At 38.5% G+C, this 17262-nt stretch overlaps 1 protein-coding gene across 2 annotated transcripts in view; it reads left to right on the forward strand.

The window, feature by feature from the left end:
- The window catches only part of AGGF1 (angiogenic factor with G-patch and FHA domains 1), a 26729-nt gene continuing 9467 nt past the window's right edge, over positions 1-17262 (forward strand). Inside the window, exons 1-6 of one of the 2 annotated variants that reach the window (XM_054054361.1) lie at positions 1-335; positions 1980-2076; positions 2530-2735; positions 3531-3677; positions 5423-5611; positions 9865-9934. In XM_054054361.1, the coding sequence (XP_053910336.1) occupies positions 186-335; positions 1980-2076; positions 2530-2735; positions 3531-3677; positions 5423-5611; positions 9865-9934 (859 nt within the window). In that variant the 5' untranslated portion in view covers positions 1-185. Of the gene's footprint in view, positions 336-1979; positions 2077-2529; positions 2736-3530; positions 3678-5422; positions 5612-9864; positions 9935-15653; positions 16009-17262 lie in introns of both variants that reach the window. The other variant, XM_054054360.1, reaches the window with a different exon arrangement.

The following is a 17262-nucleotide window of genomic DNA, read 5'->3' on the forward strand; positions in this document are numbered from 1 at the left end:
CCCTTCCCCGCTGCCTTCCGGCTTGGTGCCGCTTCGCGGGCCGCGAGGCGCCGCCGGGCGGGCGCAGCTGGCTGGGTCGCGCCCGGTCTCGCGCCATGGCCGGGCCCGGCAGGCGGGGCCTCAGCCGCCGCTGTCGCTGCTCTGTCCCAGGCGCCGCGGGGCGGGTGGCGGGCGCGCGCTGAGGCATGGCCTCCCCGCCCAGGGAGCGGGCGGCGGCGCTGGAGGCGGAGCTGGCAGCCTGCCGCCAGCAGCTGGAGCGGGCGCGGCGCCGCCTGCGCCGCACCGAGCGACGATACCACGAGGCGAGGGAGAGCAACGAGGCGCTGAGGGCGCAGGTGAGGCCCCGACCCGGGAACCGACCGACGCGGCCTCCCTCCCTCCCCCAGATCACTGCCCGGCCGGGCAAAACGGCTCCGCGGGCCTCCTTGGGAAGAACGAGCTCTTTTCCAGGGCTGGAGCGATCCCCATGGATCCCGCGCAGCCAGACAGAGCTGGGACAGGGGCATTTCCCACCCAGAGGCGGCTGTGTCAGTGTTCCAGCGATCTTATGCATGTTCCATTACTTTCCAAGGACTAATTTTAATGTTATTTTGAGCTTTGCACCAGTCGAAACTCTTGCTGATTTGGAGCTTTGGAGCCAGCCCTGCCTGACCTTGCCTTTGGGACAGGGAAAGGCCACAAGCCTCACAGAAGGAAATGCATCTGCTCAGCACAGACCATACTGCACACAAGGTGTTGTCATTTCTAAAGAATAAACAGCGTCTGGAGAAAATGCTGGGAAAAAACTACGTACTATCACAGACGTGGTCTAATTTAAAAAAATGCAGTTACTTAGATGAACTTTAGCTTAAGTAAAAATATTCTACTGTTTGTAGTAGTAATGAGTTTTTGCATCATGGGTAGTCCGTGCTGCTGGCTCCCTTTGCCCAGGCTGAGCCCCTGGAGCCCACCAGGCTCTGCTGGCCTCAGGGACCTAAACGACCTGAAGCTCAACATGAGCTGGCAGTGTGCACTTGCAGCCCAGAAAGCTAACTGTATCCTGGCTACCTAAAAATAAATGTGATTCTGCTGCTCTGCTCAAGTCTAGAGGAGCACTTAGAGCAGCCTTCGGGTACTTAAAGGAGACCTAAAGGAAAACTGAGGAGGGGCTTTTTTCAAAGAGTACAGCGATAGAATGAGGGATAATGGGTTTAAGCTGGAAGAGGGAAGATTTAGTTGAGATATTTGGAAAAACTTCTTTCCTGTGAGGATGTTGAGGCACTGGAATGGGTCGTCCAGCAAAGCCATGGATGCCCCATCCCTGGAAGTTTTCAAGGCCAGGCTAGATGAAAGCCCGCAGCCTGATGTGGTGGAAAATGTCCCTGCCCATTACAGGGGGATTGGAACGGAATGGTCTTTAAGGTTCCTTCCGACACAAACTATTCTATAATTCTGTGACCAGAGAAAGTGCCACTGACGCTGCTGTCCCAAGTCAGTGTTCAGTGTTTCATCCAGCAGGTCGGGGGGAGTGGTAATGTCTCAGCCACAAAGTTGGTTTCACAGAAGGAAAAACTACATATAGCAGAAAGAAAAGAGATTAATAAATAACAGGAGGTAAAGGAAGTGTGAAAGAACTGTCATGGATGCAAAATAGGGAAGTTTTGTAAATACTGCAACTCATTACAGTATTTACAATGAACAATGGTTATTGCTTTAATTCAACCTTTTAGTATGGGCACCTTAAAAATAATCTTGGTCTAAGTTTTCCTTTTTCCTCCCAGGTGCTTACCTTTATTATTATAGTTTTCATAAATGGAAATGGTGTTTCTCATTATGGCAGACATTCAAGTAAAAAACTCTCCTACAAAATAAATTGAAGTAGCTGTGATGCAGTTATTTTTTTATTTGAATTACAGAATATAAAACAGGCTGATATTCTTTTCTGACATAGACTTCTAAAATGCAGCATTGCGTTCTGTAACATGCTGTCTTTCTTTCAGGTTGAAGAGCTCACTAAGGAGATCCATAATAGGAAGGGCAAGAATACGGCTAGTGTAGAAGTACAGACAGAGGACTATGCTGCGTGGTCACAAGCAGGTAGAGGGCTTAATAATTGCTTAAACAGGCATCTAAAACAGTTTCTTATTTTGAATTTTTTTCAATGTAAAATACATTTCAAGTCTATATCCTTAGCTGCATTAAGCACGGTAACCTGACATTGTCTTTCAGACTGTTTCCTGTTTATTAAAGTCGTTCCTTTTAGAACAGGATAAAACAGCATGGGCTGTAGTAGAATTCGTGCCATAGTAATCTGTAACATAGTAATCTAATCCATTACATATACATGTTTTACAAACTTTCAAAGTGCGTTAAAACAAGGCATAATGTGTTCAGCAAAAGTAAGTTCAAGGCAGAGGCAGTACCCATTATTTGATTTTCATTAGAATAGTTGTATGCATAAATTTAGTTTAAGATTTAGAATTAAACTGCATTGTGTAAAATATTGCTTTGCTTATTTATGCAATTTCAACTTCTTTTTTCCCCCTGCAGATTATTACTACTATGAAAATTATTACAATCACACCGATGCTCAAGATTGTGCATCTGAACTGCCAGTGCAACACAGTCATGGGACTGAAGGCACTGAGCATGATTCCACAGAGGAATCGCAGACAGGTGCTAGTATTCCTTTACAGACGGACAACAGTAAAGTTGCTGAAGGAGGAGAAGGGGAAGATTTCATCCAGAATTTAAAGGTTGTAGAACTGTTTCGGGTTTTACCAGTTTTGGAGTTAGCACTATATTAATATTTAATTTCATTTAAAAGATGTGCTTTTGGTCTTGATGTCATTTTATGAAGTTATTTTTTGTGATGGTGTAGTGCTAATGATAGCAGACAAACATCTTTGTGCTTTGAAACTTGTTCTTTGTAGTGTGTTCCAAATGTAACATGCTCTTAGATTTGTTTTTAAAAAAACGCAAATCTGAAAACATGTGTCCTATGTAGCCTGGAGGCATAGCTTTTTTTTATTAGCAGATGTTCAATATGGCCTTGCTGACTGTCACAAAGTGTACTTTTTTTTCCCCTTCTGTAGATATAAGGAATCAACATAGAAGAAATTTGTTGGGGGCTTTTATTTGTTTTTGTTCTGGGTTTTTTTCCCCTGCTATCCAGCCTTCTCTTAGATCACTCGCTTCATTTTGCTTGTTTCACTGACTTCGTGCCTTATCATCTAGCAACTGAAATGGAATGGAGAGCAGAAATCTATTTTAGGAGTGTACTAAAACATTCCCTGTGTGCATTTTTTACGTTGAGTCACTTTTGAATGAAGATTAGGGAAAATGAAAGGCACAGGATGAAGTCTTGGTCCCATTGAAATCAGTAGGAGTTTATCAATAAACTGCAGCTAGATTTTTGTTTCATAGTTCTGGAGTCGATCCGAGTCCATAGAAGACTAATTTGTGCTATATAACAGGGTATAGTGAAAACACTGTAGAAGGGAGGAGGTTGTTTTCAGAAGGCAATCTAATTTCTTACTTTCTGGTATCAGGAAGCTGAAGATACTTTGGTACCAGAGGGTTCTTTGGCGGACAGCTTGAGAGCTGCTGCAGAAGCTGCTGTTTCACAAACCGGATTCATTTATGATGAAAATACGGGATTGTATTATGACCATAGCACTGGATTCTATTACAACTCGGTAAGGATTCAAAACCCTTGTTGGCATTTTTCTTCTGTTGCAAAGTTTTAGTAGTAAAAGTTGATGTGAGCAAAGAACTAGGATCCAAGCTGACTTTGATTTAAAAAAACGAGTTAGTGAAGATGAATAGTAATAGAAGTTTGTTAATTAATTGTTGAATTATTTCAGTCAGGTTACAGGTAGCTATAGACTAAGATAGAAATTTAGATTTTCATTCACGTTTTATTGATGTCTCCTAGATCTTTAACTTGCATGGCATTGTAGGAATTTTATACTATAAAGTTGCGCTGTAACTTTCAAAATTAAAAACTTGAGCAAAAAGACTACATGTTTAGAAAAAGATTGCTGAACTAAGGCAATGACTTCTCCACAGTGAAAAGCATGTTGAAGAAAAACACGAAATGCTTGTACTTCTACTTGAGCATGGTTTCCAACTAGTTTGATGTTATGGGAAAGAAAATAATTCTTAAAAAAAATGTCGGATGGGCGATCAAAATTTCATAATGTTTTAATTTCTGCTATACTTTTTTCCCAAGAGACCTTTTGCAGAGGTTTTATAAACTGTTACAAATCCTAGTGGGTCTACTGTGATTAAAACAGAGGTTTGTTTGCAGCTTTACATTCAACTCAGTTTAAAAAAGTGCGTGTGGTATGCAAAACTACTTGTTTTGTTCTCAGGGAAGCTTGTCTTAAATTGTACCATTATTTTTGACATAGTTTGTGGATCTAGTTAGATACACAAAGGTGTAGGGTTGTAGATATATAGGGTTTGTAGTACAATTCCACGGAAGAATATATTTTTTTGTTCAGGAAACGTTCTGAATTACAGGAAATGTTCTTTTATTTTGTTTACTAGCAGCATTGTGGTAATGGGGCTGTGGGCTGCATTCACCGGCTCTGAGAAGGTGGCAGGGGCTACCGGGGTATGGCTGGTTCCACTGCAGGACACGGATGAGACCGTAAGAGAAGCCAGTGGTGCCTCTGTGAAAGCATGTTTAAGAAAATGCAAAATGGTGCACCATGGAGTGACAGTGTATGTGGTGGGGTGGGTGAGAAAGGGGACAGTATGTGAGAAACAGCCCTGCAAATTCCAAAGTCAAAGAATAAGGAGCAGGAGGAGGATTTCCAAGCACTGGAGCAGGCAGTTCCCTGCAGTCCGTGGAAGAGGACCATCGTGGAGCAGGCACACTGCAGTTTGTGGAGGACCTCACAGTGAAGCAGCTGCTTGAGCTGTGGCCTGTGAAGACCCCATGCCAGAGCAGGTTCCCCTGGCTGAAGCTGTGACCTGTAGGCTGAGGGACCACAGTGGAGTGGTTCTTGAAGGACTGCAACCCATGGCAAGGACTTGTGTTTGAAAGGGGAAAAGCTGAGGAGAAAGGAGCAACAGAGAGGAATGGGGAACAGAATTAGAGGAGCTGAGAATGAAGGAATTAAGTAGAGCTTTGGAAAAAAGGAGGCAGGGAGAAGTGTTTTGTCTTTGTTTCTCATCTTACAGCATTCTTTTAATGGGCAATAAATTAAATTCATTTTCACCAAGTCCAATCTGACTTGCCCATGATGGTGATCTCCCTGTCTTTATATTGATCCATGAGCTTTTCATCTTACTTTCTCCCTGTCAAGCAGGGGGATTAAGAGAGTGGCTTGATGGGCACCTGGTAGCCAGCCAGGGTTAAGCCACCATAGTTCTTTGGTGCATTTGAGTACTTTTTTTAAACTTCCTGTGTGGTTCTTTGTTTTTAACATAGGAAAATCAACTGTATTATGATCCAGCAACTGGGATTTATTATTACTGTGATGTGGAAAGTGGACGATACCAGTTTCATTCACGAGTGGATCTGCAGTCTTACCAGGCCTCTGGTACCCAGCATGCCAAGGATAAAAAAACAAAAAAGAAGAGAAAAGAACCAGAGCGGATTACTACAAATGAACATAAGGTAACTTTAGAATTGACAGAAAGAAAATTCAGAACCTTGGGTTTTTTTCATGATGCAATTTATGGGTTGTGGGGGTTGGTTTTTATGTGGATTTATGCTTATTTTCTGAAGGATTCAAACATCTTAAAACTATATGCAGCAGGTTGCTAACGTGTAGTTTGTGTTCAAATAATTTTTCTAGCAAGTGTTTAAGGATGAAACTTTACACTCGAATACCCTCCCTTTTGCAGTACAACTTTGTAGATGTCTAAAACAGTTTCAGCGAAGCGCTCTGATTAGCAAGCGCACTAGAATGAATTCAGTTTGGACTGGCTTTATGTCAGAAATTCAGTGCTACCATAGTGTCTTCATTTTTAGCTTTTGACTTGTGGTTTTTTTTGTTGGCTGTTTGTTTGATTTTTTTTTTTTTTTAATTCACATGATGAGTCAAGAAATGACTGAAGGTTTTGAAAATGCACATGCACACACCAGCCCTTCTCTGTGACTCAGTAGTCCAAAGCGCATTTTGTTGACATTTTACTGTATCTATCATAATTTAGGATTGATGATTGATTGATGTCTGTGGAGTTCTACTCCTTCACATATTATGCTCTTCTATTGATATTTTATTCAGCCAGTACATTTTTGCTGACTGTAGTGTGTAGATAAGCTGTACCTTGTACGTTGTAGTTAACATATTTTAAGTTCAAAAACGTAACTTTCTCTTGTTTTTATGATTGCTAAGGAAGCATACCATATAGTGCGTAGTAGCTGCCTTGAAGAAAATTACTCACTTCTAAACACAAGAATTTCCATTGTAACACAGCTATAAAACCTCAAGAACCATTTTCTTAATGAACACTGTTATTGACGTTGAATCAGATTTGTGTAGTCCTATTCTGCATATGTATTACTGAAGATATAAATGAATGTATTGATTTCTTTAGTTTGCAGTGCTCCTTACTTTGCGTAATTTAAAACTATTGCTTTATACCAGTGCATAATTTCATTATGTAGGGCTGAGTCAAGTTGATTGGTTGAAGTCTGAAACAAGTTGGTATGGAGGTGTTCTTTTACATAATAGCTATGTAGCATCAGTAAAGAGTTTAGAAATTTTGTGTGGGGAATGAGATCTTCTGAAAAATTGAAAATGGAAACTGTTTATATTTAAAGAAGCAGTGAAGATAGCTTAAATGAATAATAGTAGTCAATCGATGGCTGATTTTATAGATTATGGCTAGTATGGGAATTTCTACTCTTTGAGAAAACTTCATGTGACCCATTCCATTTTGAAAGCTTGAAGTGGATACTTTGCAACATGAAGTATAACAATCTTTTAGAGATAAGAGATGGGAGCTAATGCAGTTGAAGCTAGGAGTTTTACTGTCATCCAAGTTCTGGACTTACTTTGTGCAATTAATGTTCAGCCACTCTCAAAAGACATTGTCATTACAGAACTTCATTCATCATTGTCAGGATGAGCTTTGTCCTGTACTGCAATTAATAAATTTCTTAAATTTAGTTCTGTGATGAACGTTACGTATTGACCTAAATCAACAAGTGTATTTACAGAAGTCCAGTGGCAAATGTAGCTCTGACTTAACAAATGACCACTTTTGAGGATCTCATCACAATACACTTCTGTCATCTGACTATACTACAAATAGCTACTTATCTTCAGCTTTTTTATATATATATATATATTTTTTTTTTTTTATAAATGGTCAACAAATATCTTGTCTGAAGCTTGCACAGTCACAGGGTAGGAGGTAAACATCCACTTTTTGTGATGTGTTTACTTGATAGTGAACAGAGTACTTTCAGAGTAATTTGTGAATTAATTTGTTTAACCAGCAAGATAGCAGGAAAAACATTTAAAACAGATTCTGTAGTGCTCAGTTATTTGTATATGTGAACAGTTGTGAAAGTTAGTGTAGTAGTAAGAATCAAGGCATTTTATATTATTTTAAAAACAAAAAGGAAGAATACAAAGTGAAAAAAGGATTGCTCCCAACTTTAAAGGCCAAAGGGAGAAGAATGCTTTTTTTCTTTGTCAGTGCACTTGAAATGCACTGTTAGACTTAGAAAAAAACAAAGCACCTTACTGTCATATTTTACATTGGTGAGTTAAATTCTTTATTCTTGTTGTGTGGTTCTTAATTGTAAAAAAAACTTGTTCAGTAGTTTTTGAAAAGAAACACGTTGCATTACTGTACCAGATTAAAATTTATTAGAATAAAAGTTTATAGATTTTTCTGTTTTAAAACTGAAAAAAAAGTTTATAAGCTGCACAATCCGGTTCATAGATGCCTTGTACTTCTTGGCAATAATATTATTGTCCAGTTTGGTCTGGTATTGGTAAAGGCAGTAATTAGTGGATGCTAGTAATTGTTTTATATACATCCTAAAACAAAACAAAAAATGTCTGGTTTTAAGTAGAACTTTGTAGTTGAATTGTTGTCTGTTAAAATGCTTTCCTACACAGTTATGCCCAGCCGTCTTCTTTTTCCTTCTGTTTCCTCTTCTACTATTGACACACACCAAAAAAAAAAAAAAATTAAAATAAAACCCATCCCAGAATACTGATTAAATTATTGAAATTGCAACAATTGTTTTGCAAATTACTGCTTCGTTATTGGTTTTCCCAATTAGTTGTCAAGTTGTGCAGCTAGCCTGAAAAATGCCTCCAGAGCATTTCTTGACTGAAATAGGATTTATTTGACTTCCTTTTTCTTTCTGTGGACCACTGATGGTGGTAAGCAAAGGAATACCATGATCTCATTCTGGGAATATGGCATACACTCCCTGAACTATATTATTCCTGGGTGAAGATGAGGTGATTTATAAGAATATGCATGTGAAGCAGGGGAAGACAGTGAGTAGAAGTCATAGAACCTCAAGTATACAAAACCCTTGTTAAACTTTTTTATCTTTTTCAGTTGAAGGATTAAACATAAAAAAGTATTGGTATTTAGTATTTCTGAAAAGTTGTCGAATGCAAGAAATAAGGGAATTTAGCAGCTGCATGTGTAGAATATCACAGTAAATATTTCTACGTAGACGGTACTGGTAGCTATGTAGTTTTTACAAAAATCGCATGTGACTTTTTAGTTATTCTATTTAAACTACAGTTAATCTGAAAAAGATCGTAACTGGGCTAATCTATTAATTTTCTGTTTCTGATCACAGGAGGTTTTGTTTAGTTGTGATTTTGTTTGTAGGTACTGTGAAGAATTTTATATGCTTAGCTAAGTAGTAAGAGGTGTTTACAGAAATGGCAAGTGTATTCTCCACAAATACTGCAGCGTTTTGAAAAAGCTATAAATCTGAGAGTCTAAAGAATAAAATTAATCTGTTAAAATGTTGTATTTTTAACAACCTGAATTGTCAAACAAGAAAATAACAGTGAGCATCTGCTATAATGAATGTAGTTCTAATAGGAAAAAAACCCAAAAAACAACAAAACAATAAACAGTGGAGGGAAACTCATGTGTTAGTGTCTCCTGAGGAGTGTTCCTGACTTATACAAGAGCTTTCTCTAAGAGATTCTTTTCAGATGCTAAACTTCTATTTTACAAATAGGGGTTTTTTGACTGTTAAAACTAAACATTGTGCACACGTTTGCATTTAATAGGTGATCAGGAATTTTTATTTGCCAGCATGAAGTATTAGGTGGCCTCTGTGCAGCTCACGTAAAGGGCACGGTTGCAAGACTGTGAAACTTTCAGGCATCTAGTTCAGTTCTGGTATCTTTTTGTGCAGGGCTTGGTGGAGAAAAGGGGGCAACAAATACCATAATTATCTCCTGTACGAGAGAATAAGTAAATTTGGAAATGTGTAAAAAAAACCCAAAAAGCCAACAACTAGATGGATCAATGATAAAGTGATCCCTGGCCCAATATCTAGTTCCAGTGCTTCATACAGGTTGGGGAATACACTGTGTACAATAGTGATCATGTAGTTCTAATTGGTGGATTCAGGCCACTAGAAATGTGTAGCAAAATTTTGATGCAGGTTCTGACATATGCCATTTTTTTCCAGAAAATATTTTAACAGTTTTAAATAAAACTACTGTCTAAAATATTTTATTTCAGTGTAGTACCCAAAATACACTTCACTCATATTCTTTTCCACTGTAGATACATCCTAGCTACTTCTGTAGGACAGATGAGGCTTTTGTAGTAGTTTTTCCCATAGAACGCTCAAAGCAGTGATTTTTATTTTTTTTAGTCATGTGTAGTTTACTTTTTTGCTGATGTTCATCCCATCTTTAGGTACGTCAGTTGGCAGAACACATGGCTAATCTGAAGATTTCTTCTTCTGGATTGGCAGCTTCTGGTGAAGGTAGAGTTGAGACACGAAACACATTAGATGCTTACCTTTAAGCTTGGTATTTTTAGTAAAGGAAAAATAATACCTAGTAGTTTATGCTTAGCTATTTTCCTAAAAGAATTAATCATTTTTTTTAAACTCTTTGAAAATCAGTTCCTCTACAAAGTAACTTTGAAATCTATTTGAAATATTGTGTAAGTGAAACATCTGAAGAAAACTTTGATGGCATTCTTGATTATTTGGGAAAGGACATATTTAGCGTCACTGTATTAAGATAGATTGCCTTGACTAAACAAAATATCTGGGTTTAGGTGACGTAAATTTATTTCCTGTATTTCCAGGCTGTCTGTGAGCACAGAAAATGGCTTCTTTATGATATAGGAAGGGCTTTACTCTCTTACTGGCTATTAATTACATTTTATTGTGTTTCAAAATTTAAGTATTCTGTACAGTATAAGACAGTAACTGAATTACTTGTGAAACAGTGCTAGCAAGTGAAAGCTTAGTCATCTGAGTGAAAGAGCTATTTAAAAATGTTTGAATATGTTTCTTCAGTAAAATACTGAATTTCACATTAATATTTCAAATTGAGAGAGGCAGTGCTAAAGATTCAGCATTTTAGATGAGGGTGTTGAGTACCTGTGATTACATTAAGTCACCTACTGAACTTTTAGCAAACAAAGAAGCAACAGACTATATTTCTGAAAAGTTGTATTGTAAGTATTTGTAACTTTTTTATAAAATAGATTTAGAAAACAATACTGTTTAAACAGTGCATTTCTTAGAATAAGCTAATTATGCCTACAATTTTAAAGTTTTAATTTGTAAGCATACTGAAGAATTGCATGAACATGCATGTTGATTAGGCATAATGTGGAAGAATGTGAAATTGTGAAAGACAAAATGTCTTGCTCTGTCATAGTAACACGATGCTTTCAATGCTTAAAATATTTTCAATTTTTCATTAAAAACACTGAAGTTACTATAATAATTCATGTATATATTGTAAGTAGGACAATCTGCACTTCAGAAGGTCATTTTTAATCTGTAGTTTGTGGCTTATACTTTATAAAGCAAAACAATCAATTCCGGTTACGCAAACATGATTTATAATTCTTGTAAGATGACTCCTTATGATATACATAAAAATCTTGATTTCACTTGCACCTTTGGCTGTCTTTGTCGGGGATGCAGAAATATGAACCAACTCAACCCTGTAGTTAAGAAGTATTTATTATGGATCAGGTTCACCCGGCCTCTCAACTTTACTCACGCTTAGTGAGAGAGAAGCCAGACGTCAGGGGGTGTAATCAAGTAGATACAAAGCTTTTCAAAGCTGAATAACACAGGGGCAATCCATATCTGACATACTTTGGGGTAGGTCCACTGACGTTAAGATATGTTAGGCTAGGCAGCACACAAAAGAGTGTATGGTGTAACAAATATGGTTGTAACAAGCATGTACTTGCATAGTTTGTGTGCTGCATCATGAGTTTGGAAGGAAGAGTTGCGTATTCTGCCATTGAGAAATAAAGTGCATTGCTATATTTGTTAGGTCATTCAGGATGACATTTATGGAGTAATCTGTTTATTGTTGTTTCTTTTTTTTAAGCAGTGGCCACATAGAGGTAAGATATTAGGTGCTCTTTGCATAGTTACACTTTCATGCCTGCTACATATGTTTCATGTTAGTACTGGTAGTCACATAGAATGGAAAAAGATTTCTTCAGCATGAGTGAAGACTCCCTTAGAAGCTTTAAGAATACATTCAGCACCCACACAGTTAATGTTTAGACATAATCAAGGTTTGCATTTTAATAGAATCATAGAATAGTTAGGGTTTGAAGGAACCTTAAAGGTTATCTTGTTCCAACCCCCCTACCATGGGCAGTGACATACCTCTAAATGAGGCTGCCTAAGGCTCCATCCAACCTGGCTTTGAACACCTCCAGGTATGGGGCATCCACAACTCCCCTGGGCAACCTGTGCCAGTGCCTCACCACTTTCATGGTGAAGAAGTTCTTCCTAGTGTCCAGTCTAAATCTGCCCCTCTCCATTCTATACCCGTCCCCACGGTCCTATCCCCACAAGCCTTTATGAATAGCTCCTCTCCAGCTTTCCTGTAGGCCCCCTTCAGGTACTGGCAGGTCGCTATAAGATCTCTTCTGAGCCTTGTCTTCTCCAGGCTAAACAAGCCCAATTTTCTCAGCCTGTCCTCGTCTGGAAGGTTCTTCAGCCCTCCAGTCATCTTTGTACCCCTCGTCTGGACCCGTTCCAACAGCTCCATATCCTTCTTACATTGAGGATTCCAGAACTGAACGCAGTCTTCCAGATGAAGTCTCACAAGAGAGGAATAAAGGGGCAGAATCACTTCCTTCGGCTGTGCCTCTTTTGATGCAGCCCAGGATATGGTTGGCCTTCTGGGCTGTGAGTGTACATTGCTGGCTCATGTCGAGCTTCTCCTCGACCAGCACCTCCAAGTCCTTCTCTGCAGGGCAGCTCTCAATCACATCATCCCCCATTGTGTACTGAAAACGGGGAGTGCCCCGACCCAGGTGCAGGACCTTACACTTGGCCTTGTTGAACCTCAGGAGGTTCTCAGAGGCCCACTTCTCCAGTCTGTCTAGATCCCTCTGGATGACATCCCATCCTTCCAGTGTGGCAACTACACCAGTCAGCTTGGTGTCATCCGCAAACTTGCTGAGGGTGCACTAATCTCACTGTCAGTATCATTGGTAAAGATGTTAAACAGCATCGGTCCCAGTACAGACCCCTCAGGGACACCACTCGTCACGGATCTCCATCTGGGCTTGAGCCATTGACCACTGCTCTTTGAATACGACCATCCAACCAGTTTCTTATCCACCTTACCATCCACTCATCAAATCCATATCTTTCCAATTTAGAGATAAGGATGTTGTGGGGGACCGTGTCAAAGGCTTTACAGAAGTCCAGATAGATCACATCCGTGAGTTTACCCATGTCCACTGCTGCAGTTACCCCATCATGGAAAGCCACTTAAGTTGGTCATACAGGATTTGCCCCTGGTGAAGCCGTGCTGGCTGCCATTAATCACCTCCCTGCCCTCCATGTGCTTTAGCATAGCTTCTAGGAGGATATATTCCATGATCTTCCCAGGCACAGAGGTGAGGCTGACAGCTCGGTAGTTCTCAGGGTCGTCTTTTCTACCTTTCTTAAAAATGGGTACAACGTTACCCTTCTTCCAGCCACCAGGGATTTCTCTTGACTGCCATGACTTCTCAAATACCATGGAGAGTGTCTTGGCAACCACATCAGCCAATTCCCTCGGGACTCCGGGATGCATCTCATCAGGTCCCATAGACTTATATATGTTCAGGTTCCTCAGGTGGTCACAAACCTGATCCTCCTGTGGGAGGGAGTTTACTCCCCTGGTCACCATCTTGCTGTCCCATGACCCAGGAGGGGCGAGGAGAGCAGTTATCTGTGAAGACTGAGGCAAAAACGTTGTTAAGTACCTCAGCCTTCCACTTCCTCTTCCTTGCAGATCTTCCTCTTTTGATTGACTTACGTGTAAAAGCCCTTCTTGTTAGTCTTTACTTCCCTTGCCAAGTTAAGCTCCAACTGCTCCTTGGCCTTTCTGATTTCATCCCTGCACAAGTCTATGAACTCATAAAGGGCTTAAAATACATACTCTTTAGGAATGCAATTTAAATCCTTAATTTTGTACAAGGATTCTAAATGTGAGGATTAGGTTTTTATTACTACTTAAGAAAACTATTTAGTTTATTTGATTTCTTAATGATTGTAGTAATAGTGGAAAAAAATACAGAAACTGCTATAAACAAACTTTATGGTCATATTGGCAGAATATGTGTATGTACCAAGTCCTTGGTCCGTCTATAAGAGTGTGTTTTAAAATCCCTGTTTTCAACACGGAAGGGAGTCTACTCGTTAGTAGCTACACTTTGAAACAACACCTTTTTTTATTTTTTTAGTTTAGCATATCCAAACTGATGTCAAAAACTGAAGTGTCATTGGATTCACTGTGAAGAAAGAGTTCAGTGGTTGGAGCATCAAGTGCGTCACAGTCGTTTATTGCTTTGCCTCAGTTGTGATTTGAGCAGTCTATTTAGTTTCTCTGTTTTCTTATTAGTATAGTGAAACTTTGGTAGCTTGGTATTATGGGAGGAAATAAATTTAAGATTGCAGAGCACCTTGCTGTGTCCAATATTGATCTAATATCTATACTAGACAATAATATGGGTGAAGATAAATCACTGGAAAATATTATTCATAAAAGCGATAATCAGATTTATAATGCAGTTGATGTCTGACATGTATGAACTGTGTAGTCTTACTTTTGGCAGGAATACAACATCTCTTATTTGATAAAAACAATGTTGGGCAATGATCTTGCAATCCTGTTCTTTCCTAGTTCCAATATTTGCAGGATTCAGGCAGGAGGGCTAGTGCACTGTACAGAAACCCTAAAACCCCGATAGTCCTTCAGTTAAAGCATGAGGTCTTTTAAAAATTGCTGATTATTCCTAAGAATGTGATGTCTTATTGAGAGTGTTTCAAAAGTACACTGTAAAGTCCTATCTAACTGCTTGATTGCTAGGCTGAAAGGAATTCTTATGTTTGTTGTACAGCTGTACTACTAATGAGTTCTCAGAAAAGTGAAAGTGCTTTAATTTCCATTACATTAACATTTACCTTAATTCATGTATCTAGAAATGTAAAATGGTCTACACAAAAATGCACTGAGAGTCAAAGATGTTTTTTATTTACCTGCTGTGTTGCAATATTTGGTTCAATTCAGGGCAACTGATTGCATTCATTCTGAATCTAAGATGGCAAATAACTTATAATCTGAGATTTTTTCTTATTTATATTTTAAAGCCATGTGTGGTTTCTGGCTTTTTGTTTGGTTTTGGTTGATTTTTTTTAACACGGGTACTAGGTTGATAATGAAATTATCAAAGTAATTTTCTTGCAAAATTAATCTGAACCTTTAGATTTTCATTTTAAAAAATGTTGATGGTCTTTTTTTCTGATGATGAAATCAAGTGGCAGCAGAAGAACCTGCAGTGATCTAATCTGTCCGGTATTCACTTGAGAAATTTGTTGTAGTAGAAAATGGATTCTCAGTAGAACTGTTCCACATAGCATAAATTAAACTTAAGTTCTCCACATTATCTTAATGAAAGGCTTTGTTAAAGTTGCAGTTTTGAGAAGAGGAAGAGCGAGTCACTAGGTGAGCATAGGTGGGCATTCCTGATACTCTGGTCCATTGTGGAAAAAAATGTGAAGACAAACCCAGGAGGAAGATATGATGAAGATTAATTAAAGAACTTTTAAACAAGTTGCAAGAATTGCTTAAGAGAAGGACAGAAGTGTGTCTCACAAAAGCAAAACTGGAAAATATTCAAGATACTATTATAGAAGTTTGAAAGTGAGGACAAGAATCTTAAGGTTTTTTTGAGAAAAGAGAAAGGAGTAAGTGAAGTTTAGAAGAGGAGTGCAGTCACTTGTCATGTCTTGGTCACGTCTTGTAGAATGTGAAAATATTTCTACTGAAATGTTCTATTGATTGCATGCATTAAAATTTCTGGAAATTTAGCCATTTCTTAATAGTTCTTAATAGTAAAAATAATTCTTCATAGTGAAGAATTTCCTTCCAGGCTGATAGCAGACTTTAGAGTAACTCAGTCTGTAAAGAACATAACATTCTATAACTCCCCTCCAGGATTTGGACACGGAAGAGCAGAAATCATCTAACAGTCAGAATTGCCTTTCCATTACTGAGCAAGTAAGTTCTACTGAAGAAGAAGAGCCTCCAAATGTAAGAAAGAAGACTAAAATGGACAAAGTAACACAAAACAGTTTAACAGCCAAAGAATCATTTTCTACAGACAGTATAAATTCACATTCACGCAAAAGTACACCAGATACTGCAGCATTTACAGATGACAGTAGAACAGCGGACACGGAGAGTGAGCCAGAAGAAGGTGAAATCACAGATTCTGAGTGTGAAGTCTACAGTAGTGAGGATGAACTAACAAGTGAGGAAACTGCTGATTCAGAAGGCTGGGAAGATGAAGGTGAATCATTGTGGCTTTTATGTATGATATTAATGTATTTTTCCAGCAGCCCATTAAGAATAAACTAACTGAAAACAGTTTGGATAACTAAAAGAAGAAAAAAAGACAAAATATATGACTTGAGAGACTTCGAATTAAAAAGTGCTATACGTTACCAGTATTTGTTTCCTTCTTTTTACCTGCACAGTAGCCAGAAGTTAGTGGTGTTTTTGTAAAAGCTGTTTAGGGGTTTAACATCTTGTGATTGTGTAGAAAACTCAGTGTTAGAGTAAGGTTTGTTTAGTTAGGATAGTGACAGGAGAAAAAAGTCTATTGCTAGAAAATTCTAGATTCTAGCGTTAACTCTGTTTAATTAATATATACTATTTCTGATACTGTTCATAAACAATTGTGTAGTTCAGTGTAAGATGAATCCACTGTGGGGAAAAGGATGAATGTGGAATACTCAGTACTATTTGAAATCCTGTTTTGTGTGTATTACAGTGGCAATATGTAAGAAATGAGTATAGACGGGAGATCTGTATGCTATTTTGTACTAAACAAAGTGTTCCCCTAGGTCCTTAAGATATTAATAATTTTATCGTCTCTTGAAAAAAAATGCAACCAACTGGAACCATGTATGTATGTGCAAAGGATATTCCAAATCACAGAATTAAATATAACCGATAGAATCCTGTACTGCAGTCTATGCCCTGCTCAGAGTTAAACAGTTAGTTTCTTCCATTTTCATTACTTATTCAGCTACTCAGATTCTGAGTGATTAGTGCCATTCAAAATGTGCTTTCTGCCATCAGGCTTTTAGACTAAACTTAATTCTCTTACTAGTTTCAGTATTTCAGCAGTAATGATGGAGTACTAAAAACTGGAGGCAGTTTCTCTCCTAGTACCCTTTGAGCTAGCATCTTCCCATCTTACCATGTCTATTCCTAGCTGAGATCATTGGAAACTGTTCTTGCAAATGTACATCCAAGAACAGAATTCTTAGTTATTAGACTAATTGCCTTACAGACACTGAGATAAAAAAGTGTATGCATCTGTAGGCCCATCTATTATCTTTTATCTTTATTGTTACATAGTGCTAATAGTGAAAACTAGTCTAAATACATTTGATGGAAATTATCAGATACAAAGTTCTATGTGCATGCTAGGTTTGTGATGTGGTGAACAAAAAGATGCTGCCTTTTCTCAAAGTAAAATTGTATTCTAATCTGTTAGGACTAATGGCCCATAAATTTATAATATGCTAGTAAATTC

The sequence above is a fragment of the Cuculus canorus genome, chromosome Z (assembly GCF_017976375.1).
Source record: "Cuculus canorus isolate bCucCan1 chromosome Z, bCucCan1.pri, whole genome shotgun sequence".
Taxonomy (NCBI): Eukaryota; Metazoa; Chordata; class Aves; order Cuculiformes; family Cuculidae; genus Cuculus; species Cuculus canorus.